We start from the raw sequence: 15,176 nt of genomic DNA on the forward strand, positions 1-15,176 counted from the left end.
CTAGGTATCTATGTGCATAGACGCTTCATGATGTCATGACCTAGGAATTAAAGCCCCAAATAATGAAGGCATCTTTACCCTTCCAATAGGTAGAGGTGTTAGAAAGCTTCAAAAATGAATGTTTACGATGCCTCGGCATTCTGAATACCTGCCCGACTTCAGCTGGATAAAATTAAACCTGAGCAAAATGGAAGTAATGAGCAGGGGAAAAAGCGTGCCTCTTCCTTAATATGCCCTAAAGTAAAGAGCATCTGATCAGACTCTTGATCAGAGACACATCAGTTTGTATTCTTAGAATATATTTAGACGCTTCCGTTCTACTGTACAGGGAAGCTGCCACAGCAATGGAAACTGCTCGTTTCCATCTGTAGCTGGCCAAACTACATCCTATGGACCTTGGTATAGTAGTCCCATCACTGTAAAAGATGGAACCATTATACCTTAATGATGGTTCATTTGATTTGAAGCATGGCAAGTAATCTACTGAGCATTACAGATCATCATGAGCATATCAATCCAGCACTTCCCTTTTTGCCCCAGCAAACCTTAAGTAGAGTTGAAATTCAAGGACTACCTTTCCCTTCAGACCAGGAACTCTTTACACAGCTGTGTTCCCCATAAACAAGTACACTGTCATCCAGTACTACAAGATCTATAATCAGAGAATACAGAACTTTGTCAGGAACTGGATCAAAATCATGTAGTTCATACCCGAATACAGGCCTGTAAAACCTGAGTAAGCAGGTGCTACTTAGATAGTAATTGACTTAACTGAAAAAGACAGAAATTAGGCTTTGGAAAGTGATGCCAAGGTTCTTAGGAGACTGGTATTATCATCCTTTGGAAGTGATCACTGAAGTGTGATGCACATAAGAAAAGTGGGAAATTTTGAGGGCTCCAGCTAGGATACAATTGATCCTATGGTTTGAAGTAAAAGAATCAAGAATACTCAGCATACCTTTAATGCAGTACATGCATCTCAACATGGGGTACTCAGTAATTTCCTGTTCACCTGCATGGTCAAAGATTGCTCCAGTTATTTCCTAACAAAAAAATAGCTATTTTCCACAAGAGTCTTGGTGAGTTATTTTCAGTTAAAATCAGTTTAATGGATTTCTGTAAGCTGTAGTATTTCAGCAGCAAATCAAAAGTGGTCAACTGTTTTTGGATACAGTGAAAGATAGAGATAACATGACTACATAACCAATATATTTAGTTTCTTTGCTGGCTTCCAAACATAAGTAAGCAATGAAGATTACAAGTAGGCTGCCATGACCAATAGCTAGAATGAAAAAGTATCTTTTGCACAAATCAGTAAGTCTGACTACAAACTTACTGAATCACTTGATATCCCAGACACTTACTGTAACCTCCCACACACAAATTATTCTTACCATGCTTCCTAGTTCAGAAATCAATGTGCTATTTTAGGTGTAGATTTTTAGTAATAGATGATTAGTAGGGGGAAAAAATTCCACTTATTTGTAAATAAAGTCAGTGCAGTCACAACTTTTCAATACTCTTCATTCATGCCAGTTCACTAGTGCAGGGGTTTTCATACTTTTTAAGGAGTGTACCCCTGCTGGAGTGTACCCCTGCCAGATGGCAGGGGGAAAGAAGGGTGCTGACGGCACGGCTGGCCGGCCACGAAGACAGTGGCACACAGTGGTGAATGGCAGGGGGTGGGGAAGCAGTGCGCAGAGACGGCACAGTGGTGGATGGTGGTGGCAGGGAGTTTGCACACAGCAGCAACTGCTGCCATTCACCACCACGCACCACTTCCCTGCACCGCCACGCGTACCCCCTGGGGCCGTCCCAAGTACCCCGGGGTAAGTGTACCCCTGGTTGACAACCCCTGCACTAGAGGTGCTCCACCAAGCTGTAGATTGATGCAAGTTTGTTTTCTGGCCTTTTTCATTTGCTCATTGGGCAGTTGCCCTCTGAATGGCAGTTTGCTCAGCTTGCATGCCTGTGCAGGGGATGAAAGTGGAAATAAGAATAATGATTTTCATTAAAAAAGAGCAACTTCACCTATGGGATGTGAAGCAGCCACAAGACTGAGTATAATCCCATCTAGTACTACAGAGAAAAGGGCAAAGGGGGGAAAACTGGCACACTGGGAATCCTGCTGACTCCGACCAGTCTTGCCAGATTCTTCAGGTCTTCTATATTATTTACATGTACACAATGCTATTTAAAACAGCAGCTGCATCTACATATTGCTCCTCACTCGGTCCTGTTGGGAGGAGACGACACAGAAGGGGGAACATTTCCTCTTTTGTATTGTTATTTTATTTTGTAGTAAGATCCATGTATTATATAAAATATAACAGGAAAAGTGAACAAGTCTATAAAATAAATCGAGTCTAGATGACAAACCACTACAGCTCTGCTTTCATGGTTTATGATGATGTCACTAGCACTCTCATGTACTGATAACCTTGAACTTTACAATTATCTAGTGCATGAACCTACATAAAAAGCTGATATGTCTCAATTAAGCCATAGTTAAATGATATATTTAGAGAAAGATGGCTTTCATAAGCCACAGCTGCCTTTGATACAGGTTGCAATGATGTCCAACTATACTATAATGCACATTACATCAAGAACCTTGAAGAGCCTCTGGCGGAGGGATTCACATTTAGCATTTTGAAGGAAGGTTCAGAAAATACTACACTGCACCAATGGTACCTCCATATCCTGCGTAAGCCTGAAGAAGGTTTGTTGTTTTTAATATGCTACTACAACCATGGCACCAAACCTAGATAGAGGTAGGTTATAGGCAAAGGTAAAAATCCCTTCAGAATTAGTGGCATTGCACAAACTGCCCAGCAGGAGGCCAAGGCAATGTGACAATGACCCCTTCCTCTCATATTGAACTAATTCATAACCATTCTTAATTTCTAGTGCCCTGGAGAACAACAGCTGTTAGGAGCTGCAGTCATGACACTGGAACAAAGTCTCAAAAGCCTGCTAAGCAAAAGTATGTTACTGTGCAAATGGATGCATCACACTATTACCAACTAGACCTTCCAGTTCAGGAACCGATGGACATAGCTCTTCTGGATGGTAAGAGCTAATCTTCTCACATGCGCAAGAAACATTCTGAGGATATATACCCAAATGATCAAGAGGAGAACACACCACTATCAATGCAAAAGGGGTTGAATGAAGGTCAACTATATAAAACAGACTCCACATGAAGGCTGATGGACTTGGCTAAGGTTAAAAAGGGGAAGAGAAGGGGGGGGGAAAAGGTTGAGACATGAACTTTAAGGAAGAAAGCACACTTTTTTAGGACCAATTTTAAAAAATGTTAACATACCAAACAGGCTTATAAATATCCTGTCTTTGGTATCACTTGGTATCAATATAAGGTTGATAACAAATAGCATGGATACATTTTCAACATGGAAAAGAAACATATTTGCAAATACAATAGTTAACAGCAAATTAACCCGAAGTTTAATGGCAAAAATGCCTTCAGTTCATGAAATATGGACAAATAAGACTTTCACTATTTTTCCGTGCACTAGTTGGAGAAAATAAAAAAATAACAATGTTGAAGATCCATTTTATTTCTACTTCTGAGGGAGAAGGGAAAAAGTTAAATAGAACTGTTCTCCAATTTGTTCTCTACTATATGTACATCCACACACATACACACACGCACATGCACACACTCCTCAAACTACACTGACATTTTTTTTTTGACCAAAAGAAGAGATCCTGGGAGTAAGTGCAAAATGCAAAAATCAACTGACAGAAAATGCTGAACAAACAGCATCATTAAAATACAAAATATTTATATTACTGAACTATTAACAGATGATGTTCTCTGTTTCTTTAAAACTTTGGAACCACATAGCTGATTTCTTAAATCTAGTCCATGCCAGCTTCCAGAACTATTAATGATTTAATTAGCTTCATTCTTTGATGCTTCATCAAAGTTTTCTACGAGATCTGAAAGAGATGGAAATATTAAATACAGTTATTTTCCAGTAACACTGTCTTTATATTTTACAGAAACTATCCAATATAAGAGCTCAGTTATTAATTCTACTTTGTATGTACACAGCTTTTTCTACCTGCAGATTTCAAAAGGCTTTACAGAAGTGATGCCATTTGTGTGGAGACACAATGTGACACACAGGAAAGTGAAGAACTAAATTTGTTGAATCTCTACTAAGTTGCTGCTCCATAGAAGACGCCCAGGATCTTTCTGACTTCAGTTGGGTTTCAGGTAACAAATATTTAAAACAGCAAATAAAAAAAATGGTCTTCTAGTGGTCTCAATGAAAGAAGTGTACTCAATACAAGTGGAAACCTTTGAATAGGCCTATGCAACTTACCCATGGTAAAGCAAGTCAATGAAGAGCCATAGAGAGCACTCAGGTCTCCTATCTACACTGTTACAGAACACTTGGATACATACAAAAGAATGTGATATCACTAACCATATGTTGAAAATTAACCATAAATTAACCAGGTACAACAATTATCTCAAACAAACAATGCAGAGGCATAGCAAGCTCCTGCAATGCCCTGGGCAGAGTGCAGACCACTGGAGCAGGGGGGAGGAAAGGAAGGGTACCCTGCTCTCTCTGCACTCAGGCGGTAGTTGCTGCAGTCATCGTAGTACAGGAACAGGCTGCTACAGCCATATAGCCAGGGCACTGCACACCAGCTGCAGCAGGTGTACCTGAATGCAACCACCCTGCAAGTCTTTGCTACAGAGGTGCAGCTCCATGCTTCCCAACCACAGAAGCCAGGCAACTGTACCATGTGTGTGTGTGTGGGTGGGTGGGAAAGAAAACAGAGGGAAGCAGAATGGTGGCTCCCCACAAGAATTTTTGCGAGGGACCCAAATCCTTGGGTGGAGGCAGGGCACACCATTTTGGTCCCCCCCACGCCACCATACACTACAGGACACAGGGTTGCTCAGCTTCTATGGCTGACAGCAGAGGTCTAAACCTGCAAAGCAGAGACTCATCAGGGGACAATTTTGGTGCTCCCCTCAAGTCAGCGCATGGAGCTGGTAACCCACTCACCTCCCTTAGTTAGTTATGGGACTGGAAAAATGCTATGAATAAATGGCATCTGAGTATCAGGTCCCCAATAAAAAAAAATAAATAAATAAAAAAATCAAAAAAATCCTACTTTTTCTTTCCAATAAAGGTCCAAACTTGGTAGTAGGGAGAAACTCGTTTTCCTCTATTACAGCAACAAGTATTCATTTAAACAAATCACGAGCTGAAAAGTATGCACTATCACTTCTAAATATTCATCTGTCTTGCTGCATCAAGAAACCACTGTGCAAATGTTATTCAGCCAATCCTCTCAACTGCTACTCAAGTATTTATGCCTAGTTACAGATAATAAGGCAGAGTAGAGATGTGATTTGCTCAAGGGCACACAGCAGCTGAAATTCAAGCTTTTCTTTTCTCTGTTTCACCTTTATTCCATTACACCAAGCTGTTTTTCTAGATGAAGGGTATTGCTGTACCAAAAGTCAAATGGAAATATCTACTGAAATAGTATATAATTTAAAAATGAAGAAAGAAGTGGGTTAGCAAGCTTACCTGGGACATCATCATCTTCTTCATCAATGTCTTCAGATTTTGGTGCTTTGCTATCCAACACTGTAAAAGAAAGCCTTGTACTGAGCATATGAACTAATATGTAGATAGTCCTACAAACACAACAGTCCTACACAACCACCCACAAAGCTATTATTTACAGATTAAATAGGAAGTGTACATTTTCTGGCAAACGTTATAAATATACACACACTCTAAAAGAAATGCTTAGATGGGGTTAATACAGAGGAACTATGCAACCAGGAAAGGCTCAGCGCACAATCTGATGTAAATCTCTAGAACACTGCTACAGTTAAAAGAAGTGAGTAATTTGAAAAACTAGGATGCAAAAGCCAGCGTTTCCATTCAGGGGTGCAAGATGCTTGTCATTTCTAAGAGCTGGTGCCTTCACCATACAGCATAGCTGGCAAAACTGCCAAAGCGTAGACCCTACATAATTGAGCCCCGCCACCCTGTTATTCCCATGAAATTGGCGATATCTTAATAATAGGGGTGTACTGATAGAGATTTTTGGGGCCAGTATACTGATAGGCCATTTTTAAGAAGGGATACTGGCTGATACCCATCCAATTTCTGATATCAGCTCAGGAGCTTGGAGAGCTGCATGCAGCTGGTAAGTCTGGTGTGGTGGAAGGGGAGGGGGAGGGAAGAAAAGGGGCGTGGGGGGGGACGGGGACGGACAACACAGATCAAGGCTCCCATAGTGAGGAAGGAGTGGGGCAGGGGCAAGTGCTGTCCAGCCAGAGCAGAGCAGGAGGGGATAGCTCCCGCTGCTGGACGCTGCTCACCCAGGAGCTGCTCATATGGCGGCTCATCCAGCACTCATCCACTTATCTGGCAGCTCCCCCCGCAGCTCCCACACTTATCTAGGAGGGTGTGTTCCTGGATCTGTGCAGATAATTTTCTTTATATCAGTACTGATCCGATACTGGGCCGATATATCAGTGCACCTCTACTTAAGTCTGCCGAATGTGGGCTGGAGTCAACAACTTGTGTATTAAAACTGACCTATTATTCCATTTTGAAGTTCCAAAAGAACTGGATAGTTCATAGATGTTAGGAACAGAAGGGACCTCAGTAGGTCATTGAACTACTGCTACCAATAAATAACTGCCTTCAAATAAATTCTGGGTTCTTATAATACACACAGTTACTTTCCTAAAGTAGCTGGGTTCTACCGAGGGTGGCTCAACAGAAATCAGAACAAATATTAGGTACTGTATGAAGTTCCATTTCATAGCCACATTTTTCTGCTTGCTTCACAGATTGTTCAACATGTTAAACAGTAAAAACTAAAAACAAAAGTTTGAAATTAATCTCCCTGCTCACAGGGGTGTTTCAACACAGATGCATGGTTTCAGCAATAGGGAGCCTGAAATGGCTCAAATGATAAACACTAATACTCCAAGTTATAAAATAATGGGACAACCCTTTACATAGCACACAACAGCACTGCGTATGATACAGAATTAAGCAGCTGACTCTGTATGTTCAGCCGTGGTTTTTCAGGCTTAAAACATTAACACACAATACAGGAAAAGTAACTCTTCATTTACACCTGACCTTAAGTTTATAGCTAAGTTGGCAACTACCATATTTACTCAAATATAAGACTACCCTCCCAAAATTGGATTCTATATATGGAAATTTGTAAATTTGTTACAATTTTCCAGGTATAGAATCTAATTATTAGAGGTTAACCTTGAATTTGTCCCCTTCTCACTGCTACAATAAAAATAAATCTAGGGGGTCATAAAGCCCCCTTGCACTGTGCCTCCCTCCTCAACTTCTCCCTACAGTCCTCTTCCTCCTTACTGGCAGACCCCATGTGCTCAGGGAGAGCGGAAGTAAGGAGCAAATTTAAATACAGTGACCTTGAAATAAACACAGTACCCATACACATCTCCTCCAGAATTGATGCAATTTACCTTTCTTGAAATTACTGCAGCGTTTAGCACAGGTAACTCCATACACACTTGTAAGCAGCACTTTGGCATCTACTTGTATGTAACAAATTATACATGATATTAGCCCAAAGCCAAAAGGCTCCTGATTTACCATATGGTTCATTGGGGTGGGCCCCAGCAGTCAACAGTATTTCAGCTCGGCATGCGTGTACACCAGACACCCCCACAATGGATCCATGTGCCAATTAGCACCCCCCCCACTCATGACTGGAACTAGTGTTCTTGTCTTATACTGGGTGTTCTTGTCTTGTTCAGATGGGCTGTACTAACCTATCCTTGTGGTAGGTTCCTATCAGCATGTTTGCACAATATGGGCCATGTGTTCTAGAGTCATGCTCAATGTTGACTACATTTAAATCAACTTCCTAGTTAGTTTCCATTACTGAGCACATGCTGCTTTTGGCAGCAGTTTAATGATAAACAGTGTATTTAGTGAGGTGTCCTTTTCCCCGGTGCTGATTTGGGGAGGGGGGAAACCCCCCCCACAAAAAAACCCTTTGTCTTGTATTCAAGTAAATATGGTAATACAAAAGTTCAAAATTGGCCAACTTCTCAGACATCAGATGCATTACCCAAGCAGTTCCTACTCTCACACCCTCCCAATATTCCACCTGTGATACTGCTACATACACCACAACTAATACTACACATTCAGTTACAACTAAGCTTTTGCACCATGTTACCAACATATCACAGCTCCAAACATTTTATAAAAGTTACCAAATGTTGACACCAGATATGCAAAAAAAAAAGTTAATGCAACCTCAACACTGAATTAGGCAAGGGAAAGTCTAAAATGTTTTGTTGCTCTGAACTGCAGCTTGAGGGCTCCCGTTATGAATGAGCGCACGTGTGTGTGTGTAAGGTGGGTAGGGGTATTTTATACAAACACAGAATATTTCAAACTGAACTTCTTAAAAAGCCCTGGTTCATATCTTCAGGCAAAATTGAAATTACAACTACATTTTATGTATTTTTAAGTAGTGAAAACAAAATTTCATAAGAGTCTTCTAAACTTGTCTCTAATAATCTCTATATTAAAATATGACTTCTTAAAAACATTATTTCTAAAAATATCAATTGTTTAGTTCATCTTTTATGAAAAATTAATCTTTGCTAACACATAGGAAGAACTCGTTCAAAAACGAAAGCACTTGTGCTCTGCAAGGAAAACCTTCTAGGTTCAAGATCAGACTTCTACGTTTGGTGATCTTTATCTGTTTTGAGGAAGGGGTTTTTCCAAGTAAATGATGCTCAACAGGCCTGTTGGAAGATTCTTTTAAAGGTGCCATAGGGTGCTGCACAATATTAGCACATGGTTATGTACACCTACACGATTTATGTGACAAACCCAGAGATTTCAAACAGGAATCTGTAGCGTCAGAAACAGAAAGACCACAACAGGTCAGAATGAGTTATTTGCAAAAAGCATCACTACCATTTTTCCACAATTGAAAAAATTATTTAAATTTGTTTTTTTTTCTTTAAATTGGGGGGAGCACCGAATTCAGAAAGGTTAAGAAGGGGGGGCCTGGAGTCTAAAATGGTTAAGAATCACTGTTCTAGATGATGCATGGAGGTCCTTTCCAGCTCAACTTTTAATAGTTCTTCCCTAAATTTCATTCTCTCTTTATAGTTGCAACTAATTTTTTATTTTGGTCTACAGAATTTCTGTTGAAACATTTAAAGAAAATTTCATTAAGTGTCAGTTTATTATATAAAAAAAGCTGGTATCATTCTAGGTATTTAGATTTAATTCCATATTCCTGAAATAGAACACAACCCAAGCTACGACATTCTGCACCCAATATTGCAAAGTACTGTTTAAAACAATGATTCTCAACCTTTTTAGATTTAGGGTACCCTTCTGTATCTCTTCTGCATTTAGCACTGTTCCAGTTGAGAACCACTGTTGCACTGCCTCAGATTATCTCAATGGTTCTCAACTGGGATGCACCACTGCTGCCATCATGTCCTATGCACCTCCTCCAGAGAAGGATGGGAAACAGCCTGCAGCAGTGCTCTTGCCTATAGTGGAGTTATCTGAGAAACCTAAAGTAAGCAGGAGAACCCACTCATGCTGCAATCCTTCCCAGTCTGACTTCAAGCACTTTTCACAGACAGTTAAACCTGACCCTAAGGACCTGGCCACTAATCTGGCTCCACAGGAGGCACACAGGGTAGTTGCACCTGGCTGCAGCACCCACACCACAGCATCTCTGAAAGGGTCCTGGCAGCACCCTAGTTGAGAACCACTAGTTAATATTTTTGGCAGTATTGTGTTTAATGTGCCCAACTTTATCTAAAGATAAAATCAGTTTTAATCACATTTTGTGGCCACTATACAACAGAAGCTTGAAACAGATACCACTGTCCCAAAGTTACAATACTAAGTGAACAGCAAGGTAGAGTCCAAGAGTGCAATATTTTGCAATTTGGGAATTGAACAAAAAGCAAATGATTTTGGAATTTTAAGAAGTCAAACACAAAAATCTGTAAGTACAACAAGAACTGCAATGTTGACTGAACAAATTTAAGTGGCCCACAAGAAGATTAATGAAGTGTTAAGTGTACTGAACTGATACTTAGTTTTAGACTCTATACTATTTACAAAATTAAATATAATTATCTGAAAACTACATTGTGTAAGAAAACAGTATAAGAAGAACAGTTTACTCTGTAAATAGTTTGAGTAATATATTAAATTTAAGTTATTTAAAGTATTAAGCCAAGTGTAAAAAAAAAAAAAACCCCAAAATTCAAGAAGCTCTAAATGACTGTCAGTCTTTAAGTCTCTTCTGAAAATAAGACTTGTCTTATTTTAGGCAAGGCAAGACTTGTCTTAGGCAAGTCACATTTCATAAATGCCTATGTGACTTGCCTAAGTCACATAGGCATTTATGAAAAATTTACCCCAACACTTTTTTTCCAAGAGAATTAAGTTTACTTAAAAAAAAACAACCCTTTAATAAAACTTTGCAAACAAGAACCCCTACCTGGTCTTGGGAACTGTTCCGCTAACTTCCTGAGACTTGTTAAGCTGTCAGCACCAAGCTGGCTTAAGATGCCTGGAAGCATTTCTGTGATCGGTTTAGCTTCTGCATGACCAGTAATTGCAAAAGTGTTCGCAGAAAGGGAAGCCTGGACCTTGGGGTTGTTGAAATGAATAACTGTTCCATCATCTTTTATCATATTCACCTGTTTAAATATAGAATATTTAGTACATTTCATATATTTTCCTCAAAATGCTTTAATTTCTCTTGTCAATACAAAAGCCACAAGCTAGCATTGCTTTTTTGTTTTTATGATAGTAGTAGTTGGACAAACATGCAAATAAGCAATGGATTGCCAAGTCTTTTTATGTTTTTACATAGACACAACAGTATTTTTAATCACGAATTAACCTGCTAAAGAGAACAACTATATATAATCATCATGCTCCAGGGCTTAAGGTAACTATCACTAGTCAAAAAAACCCAAACTCTTTAGTCTACACGATACAGGTTTGCAAGCCTTGGCTGTAGTACTGCAATTTGATGGACGCAGGTGAACCAGTATATCTGCAAAGTCTACTGAAGCTAAGAAAGGAAGCCATGAGGGTGCAGGGACCTGCACAAGCACAGCACACTGCAGGGTAGAGCTTGGGGGCAAAAGGTTCTCAAAGCCTTTCATCAAACATGCTACTGAAGTCAACTTGGGTTTACTCATGTGCAACAATTAGCTAGACCATGTGGCAGGAGCCAGCAATGCCCAGATATGAACTGTTCTGGGTAACCGAAGGAAGTATCTGTCAAGTTTTGTCTGTACCTTAAGACTGAGTCTCTAGAGAAGGAGGAGGAACAAGAACTGTGTTTTCCTTTGTGTCCTGTACTACACAGAACATGCTGATCATGCTTAAATAGAAGAATTAGGGTAAATTCAGATTCCTCCACATGCTTACACATTCAACTTAACCATTATATTTCTTCAGCTAAATGTAATGCAGTAACATTTAGTTTAAGCAGAACAGAAACCCCTCCACCCCCTAACACATTATCTCAGAGCTCTCTTCAACTCTACACAACAGATCAGGTCAATTTTATAAGGAAAGTCAAAACAAGAGTGTCCCAGAGCTGTTTCTAAAGTGAAAGATTTGTATTTAAAAAGAAAGATCATTCAATAGAACTGCAACAATTCCATCACTGTCTTGCTGGGATTTTAACTTGAGTAAGGACACTGCTTACTTAGTGTCTTTGCAAGTGCTAAAAAAGGTATCAGCCTTATGCAAATGTTACAGTTCTTTGTGTTTCTGCGTAAGTGGACAGAAGCCAACCTTGCAGTACAGAAAGATTTGTACTGGGTTAACCTTATAGATTACAATGTCTTCTTTTATATTTTGAAGAGTATCACACACCCTGTTAGTTCTAACAAATCATTTTAATGGAACATCCACAAAAGTTTCACTAATCAAGTTCAGACAAATCATTATTAAAAAGTCCTAAGACATTTTCTTTTGCAGCCGTTTCTCAAGTATATGCAAGTCAGGCAGCCTGTTGGCTTCTACCACCTACAATTATTTAAAGAGACAAAGATGGAAAGGCTCCTTCAGGAGAACCTCTCCTACGTCAGCAGAAATCACCAATACTAAACTCAGAGGACATCAGAACGTGGCTCAATATTTCTTAGCATCTCACCATGAGGTGCAGGGACCTTGCCAAAGTTTTAAATTTTTTCTAGCGAGTAGTTTGAACTGGTCAAATAATCTGTTAAATCACTATACCTCTTCGATGCCAGCAATATTATTTACGGCCAATTTTTTGAGTGAACTCTGAAGTTTTTTGTCATCAGCTGTTGCTGTTCTGTGCACCACCTTCTTCTTTCTGCGAGCCGTACCCTAAAAAAAATTAGGCAATGCAAGAAACATTAGTCAGCTACTCTGAAGACTTGACAGTTGTAGTCACATGCACCTATCACTTCAACTAACTCAATTCCACAAAAGAAACTGCTAAGTATTACACCCATGTTATCAGAACAGCCCAGAAATCCTGGACTGACAACCTGGCCGAGTTTTGTGAGATTTAAAGCAAACAAGAAATTGAGCAAGTCTCACCCAACAAACACACATTACACTAGAATTTTAGAATTACATCGCCCAGCTATGCTCCATCTGCCTACAGTACTTAGAAGCTCCAATGTCAGGAAGCTCATCCAGTTTATACATTTCCCCACCCCATATAGAAGGCTGCTTCTTTACCTTCAGGAATTTTTTAAAAAGCATAATAAATTAACTGGAGATACTGATCCATTTGATTTTTTTTCCTTTTGCTACATTTGCTGTCTTTACTACTTGGTGTTTTATACTAAGAGGAAATGAAAAAAAGTGAAAAAGAAGTTCGCTTATATTTTTTACTATGAGGAAATGAAAGAAAGTGGGAAAAGAGTTTATTTTTTCCATTGAAAAAGCACACATTCAAACTGCAACTCAAGAAGAAACCTTTAAGTCAGTTAAATTGTAAGGCACCATTAGAAGGAGCAAAACATCCTTCCTATTTTACAATGCTTATATGCTGCAAATTCCCACACAGTGAAGTGCCTCTGTGTTCAGGATTTAAAGTGCTATTCTTAGGGCTTTTCTATTTTACAGAGCCACAGCCATTGTAGCTGTGCCAGCATAGCTACACCATCATCTGAATGAAGTAGGACAAACCAACAAAAGCCCTTTTCTGTTGGTATAGCTATGTTCACCCCAGGGGTTTACCAGAACAGTCAAATAAGCTAGTGGGTATGATGTAGCTATGCTGGTAAAATTTTGTAGTGGAGACCAGACCCAAGAAAGGATTAAGTCTTCAGACAGATGCATCTATGCACTGGAACAATCCATCCATTTGGGTCCATTCTGAAAAAGTTACTTTCCAGCAGCCAAAGTGCTACAATTAGAATTGTAACAGCATTATTTTAGGTCCCCAAAATATACAGCAAGGATTTACCTATGCACAAAAGTTAGTTCAGATTCAGGCACTGCCTCAATTAAATTGCAATAGATGAGTGCCTGTGCATGGGGTTATTCAAGAAGAGATTCATAGATCTTAAGGTCAAGAAAGATCATCCAGGCAGACTGTGATCATCCAGTCTGGTGGTTCCCATATGGTGATCTATAACACTATAATAAGTGATCTGTAACAGGTCCTCCTTTTTGATTAGGGTACATAGTGGGTCTTAAGAAAGTAAGGGTCAGCAGCACCCCAATAGTTCAAAAACTGAGAGAACCACTGACCCAGTCTGACCTCTTCTGTAACACAAGCTGCAGCACCTGCCTGAATTAATTCACATTTGATTTAGGTCACCAGGGTTAGAAATAACTGTCATGAATATCTGTGTGTGTAGGCAAGACCGCAGAACAAGATACATTAAGTGGCTTTCTAGGAACCTAACATGGTTTTCGTCTTACCTTTCCTCCTATTCGGACCTGAGCTTGAAGCTTGGCTAGCTTTTCTTGATTCATGGTGCTGTATCTGAGGAATAAGGAGACCAGCCCTATTAGCACAATGTTAAGATTAAAAAATTAACTACACAAATAATCCCATGCTCATGAAGCGATAATGTATTTCAAAGGCATCCCGAAATAATATAGCAAAGCATCCTGAACGAATACAGACACGTTGTTTGTTTTTTTTAAATTATGTATCATTAGCAACAAAAACACCCGATAAGAACTTAAGGCAACATTCTGAGCCACACCATTGACCTGATACAGCCCGCAGAAAGAGGAGTCCCTTGCAACGAGCCTACCCCTCCGCTGCAAACTGACAGAAACCAGGAAATTCAACATTTCATCCCGAATCGAGTCTTCGTTCGCCCTCGTACCGATCTGCTGCTTCTCCCCTCACCCGCCCAAGCTAACAATTGACGGCACAGACCCGCCGACTGGCTTCTCGGTCCGCTTTATAAAACAGCACGCGTTTCCAAACAGATCGTCCTAAAGCGACTGCGCTCGGTTACAGAAAGAGGGAGATGAGGCAATTGCACAAGACGCCCGGTTGCCCACCAGCCTTGGAGCAAGGAGAGCCCAATGTCGGACTTAACCCTGACCAAAAACCCCCCTCCGACGGGGTGGGAAAAGCCTCCCGCACTTTCCCAGGCACTTTCCCGGGCGGTCATTTTGGGAGTCCTTTCGCTGGTCTGTGCCAGCACTACGTGTCAGGGTTTCCACGCCTGGCAACTTTCACGCGGGACAAAAGAGAGGAGCGGGCTCCCTGCAACGGAGGCGCAGGGGGGGAGCGTGCCCCACGGCAGAGGGGGGCAGTGGGGTCACCCCCCCACAGGGGCAGGAGGGAAGGGCACGGTTGGGGGGGGGGAGGGGGGGGGCCCCTTTCCCCCCCGGAAGGGCACGGTGGGGGGGGGGGCAGGATGAGGCCCCTTCTCCCACCCCAGGCTCAGGGCGGAGGGGACGCACCAGACCCCGGCCCTGAGGGGCTCTCGGCTGCGCCCCGAGGGCAGGGCCCGGACACACACATCCGCCCCCACCCCACAGCCCGCGGAGCAGGGCCCGGCCTGGTCGGGGACGAAGCGCCCGCGGAAGGGGGCGCGGCCGGGCCGCAGCAGGCGGGGGGGGGGGGGGGGCGGGCAC

General features: G+C 41.2%; 1 protein-coding gene across 1 annotated transcript; it reads right to left on the bottom strand.

Annotated features, from left to right (window-relative positions):
- Positions 1 to 1,084: 1,084 nt before the first annotated feature.
- On the bottom strand, positions 1,085 to 14,079 carry BTF3L4 (basic transcription factor 3 like 4). Its single transcript, XM_006035179.3, has 5 exons — positions 13,998 to 14,079; positions 12,330 to 12,443; positions 10,567 to 10,768; positions 5,586 to 5,645; positions 1,085 to 3,966 (listed from the first exon to the last, which is right to left on the bottom strand). Exons 1-5 carry the CDS (start codon positions 14,049 to 14,051, stop codon positions 3,920 to 3,922), a joined length of 477 nt encoding a protein of 158 aa, XP_006035241.1. The 5' UTR covers positions 14,052 to 14,079; the 3' UTR covers positions 1,085 to 3,919.
- Between the last annotated feature and the right edge of the window lie 1,097 nt (positions 14,080 to 15,176).

Source organism: Alligator sinensis, unplaced genomic scaffold (genome assembly GCF_000455745.1).
Source record: "Alligator sinensis unplaced genomic scaffold, ASM45574v1 scaffold63_1, whole genome shotgun sequence".
Lineage (NCBI taxonomy): Eukaryota > Metazoa > Chordata > Crocodylia > Alligatoridae > Alligator > Alligator sinensis.

What these genes read in the sequence shown, in the direction of transcription:
- BTF3L4 (XM_006035179.3), bottom strand. Translation starts at nt 14,051, where the DNA reads ATGAATCAAGAAAAGCTAGCCAAGCTTCAAGCTCAGGTCCGAATAGGA. An exon ending in AGGTCCGAATAGGAGGAAAG is followed by an intron (nt 12,444 to 13,997) that starts GTAAGACGAAAA and finishes AATTTTTTTTAG; the next exon opens with GGTACGGCTCGCAGAAAGAA. An exon ending in ATATTGCTGGCATCGAAGAG is followed by an intron (nt 10,769 to 12,329) that starts GTATAGTGATTT and finishes ATATTTAAACAG; the next exon opens with GTGAATATGATAAAAGATGA.